Genomic DNA, 2,684 nt, shown 5'->3' on the forward strand with positions numbered 1-2,684 from the left:
ATGGGAAGTAGAAAAAGACCAGACCTCTTGAGTAATTGGGAGCATGGGGACCTTGGGACAGGGTTTAAGGGGAGGGGAGAGTCAGAGAAGGAAGCAGAGAAAAATGTAGAGCTCAATAAAAATCAATTTTAAAAAGTCCCAGCATTTGGGAGGCAGAGGCAGCCGGATCCCTTGAGTTCGAGGTCAGGCTGGTCTACACAACTAGTTCCAGGGCAGTCATGGCTACACAGAAACCCTATCTTGAAAAGAATTAATTAATAATAAATAAATGAATAAATAAAAATCACTTTCTTGTAAAGAATTTATCACACAACTAAATTAACACAGCCACTCAAATGAGCACTTGCCCAGACCAAAGTCTCTCTGTCTCTGTGAACTTCATACAGTGAGAAGGGCTGGATAGTTTGTTTGTCATTTGTTTTTTGAGACAGGGTTTCTCTGTAGCTTTGGAGCCTGTCCTGTCACTTGCTCTGCAGACCAGGCTAACTTTGAACTCACAGAGATCCACCTGCATCTGTCTCCCAAGTGCTGGGATTTAAGGCATGCGCCACCACCACCCGGCAAGGCTGAGGATTTTTGAGGAAAGATTCTCATCTCCAACATGACCACTCCCCAAGACAGGATCTCTCAAGAAGAGCCAGGCCTTGACACTGAGCAGAACAAGATGTTTACCTTGTCTGCCAGCCAGCAAAGCCCTGCCTCCTTTTACCCCACCTCAGTGAACTAGCCAGGGTCATTATATTGTTTGCTGTGGTCTCCGGTGTCTTAGTCAGGGCTGCTATTGCTGTAAAGAAACACCATGACCAAAGCAACTTGGAGAGGAAAGGGTTTATTTCACGCAAGGTTCAATATAACAACTCATCACCAAAAGCAGTGAGGACAGGAACTCAAGCAGGGAAGGAACCTGGAGGCAGGAGCTGATGTAGAGGCCATGAAGGGTGCTGCTTACTGGCTTACTCCAGCCTGCATTCCTGTGGAACCCAGGACCACCACCCACAATGACTGGGCCCTCCCCCATTAATCACTAATTAAGAAATGCCCTACAGCCTGATCTTTCGGGAGCATTTTCTAAGCTGGGGTTCCCTCCTCTAGATGACTCTAGCGTATGTCACGTTGACACAAACTCTCCAGCACAGCAGGTAAGGTCCACTCTCCCGGAAGCCACTGACAGAATTTGTGAAGGTCTGGTCCTCTCGGCCTGTAGCCACTCTGGGGAGGGCCCTGCACACCACTGCTCTTCCTGTACGTGAAAAGTCATCTCGTTCTCCTTGCAGAAATTCCCAGAACTGAAGTTCAGATATGTGGAAGAGGAGCAGCCTGAAGAGTTTTTCATCCCTTACGTCTGGTCTCTGGTCTACAACTCAGCAGTAGGCCTGTACTGGAACCCGCAGGACATCCAGCTGTTTGCCATGGACTCTGACTGAAGCCGGACACACCCACGCCCACCCCCAGTGCTGCAGCTCTGCTGGTTCCTTCATGTCTAGGAGCAGAAGCAGACAGACTGCCGGTGTGTCTTCTGCCACAGAGGGGCACAAGGCGTGCTCCCCTCTCACACTGAGGATCGGGAAATTGCTGCCAGTTAGTAGGTCGCTCGGCTTTGACTGTACTGCAGGGGGGTGCCCAGTAATAAACAGAGAACTCGCTGTTCAGTAGGTGACTTATTTCTAAACTTCTGAACCCAAAATCTAGAGCTTTCCCAGGATCCTGGTGCCTTGGACACATGACAAACGCATCAACACTGTATGCCATTTCCCTTTTTCTTAAATTGTTTTTAGACTGATTTATTTCTATTCTGTGTGTATGAGTTTTTGCCTACATGTTTACATGCGTACCATTTGCATACCTGATGCCTACAGTGGTCAGAAGAGGGCATCAGACAGGACCTGGAGTTATAGAAGGTTATGAGCTGCCACGTGGGTGCCGGGAACTGAACTCCTGCCCTTACCCACTGAACCAACTCCCCAGCGCTGCTTTTCTTCTTGAGGCTTGTTCTCATACTGGAGCCACACTAGACTGAAACTCACAGCAATCCTCCTGCCTGTGCCTCCTCTCAGTGCAGGGATTACACTTTGTGCCATCCAGCCTACACATCTTTTTTCTCAGATACTGACAATTTTTGTTTTAGTATGCATATGCTTGTACGTGTCCATGCATGCGTGTGTGTGTGTGTGTGTGTGTGCGCGCGCGCGCATCTATGAGCATGTCACATACCCATGATGTGTTTGCCTGCTGCTTGGCAGTCCAGAATTCCATAAACACTGTACCTGCCCACATGACACTAACCTTCAAGGAGGGAAAACACCTTTGGGGTTGAGGTGGCCTCTGAGCTGACCCGGGATTTGGGGGTTCAGGGTGGCCTCTGAGCTGACCCGGGATTTGGGGGTTGAGGTGGCCTCTGAACTGACCCGAGATTTGGGGGTTAGGGGTGGCCTCTGAGCTGACCCGGGATTTAGTTGAAGTCACACAGAAATTAATTCATCTACTATATTATTCATTAGGGAAAACTTAATTCTGAAAGCAACCTTTTTCCTTCAGCCAAATTAATGGGATGAACAAAAGGAGACCAGCTTATTAAGACAGCATTCCATCCGAGGTGAAAAGTATGCTCTTTTCCGTGTTTCTGACTTCGAAAAAAGTGTTGTGGGGCTTGTGAGACCCACAAATTTGGTCCTACACACCTTTGG

The 2,684-nt window shown here is 48.4% G+C and overlaps 1 protein-coding gene across 1 annotated transcript in view; it reads left to right on the forward strand.

The window, feature by feature from the left end:
- Window positions 1-1,647, forward strand: part of Dym (dymeclin) — a 269,386-nt gene extending 267,739 nt beyond the window's left edge. Inside the window, exon 17 of the mRNA XM_026783375.1 lies at window positions 1,275-1,647. Coding sequence (XP_026639176.1) covers window positions 1,275-1,424 — 150 coding nt within the window. The 3' untranslated portion in view covers window positions 1,425-1,647. The remainder of the gene's footprint in view (window positions 1-1,274) is intronic.
- Window positions 1,648-2,684: the final 1,037 nt, after the last annotated feature.

The sequence above is a fragment of the Microtus ochrogaster genome, chromosome 18 (genome assembly GCF_000317375.1).
Source record: "Microtus ochrogaster isolate Prairie Vole_2 chromosome 18, MicOch1.0, whole genome shotgun sequence".
Lineage (NCBI taxonomy): Eukaryota > Metazoa > Chordata > Mammalia > Rodentia > Cricetidae > Microtus > Microtus ochrogaster.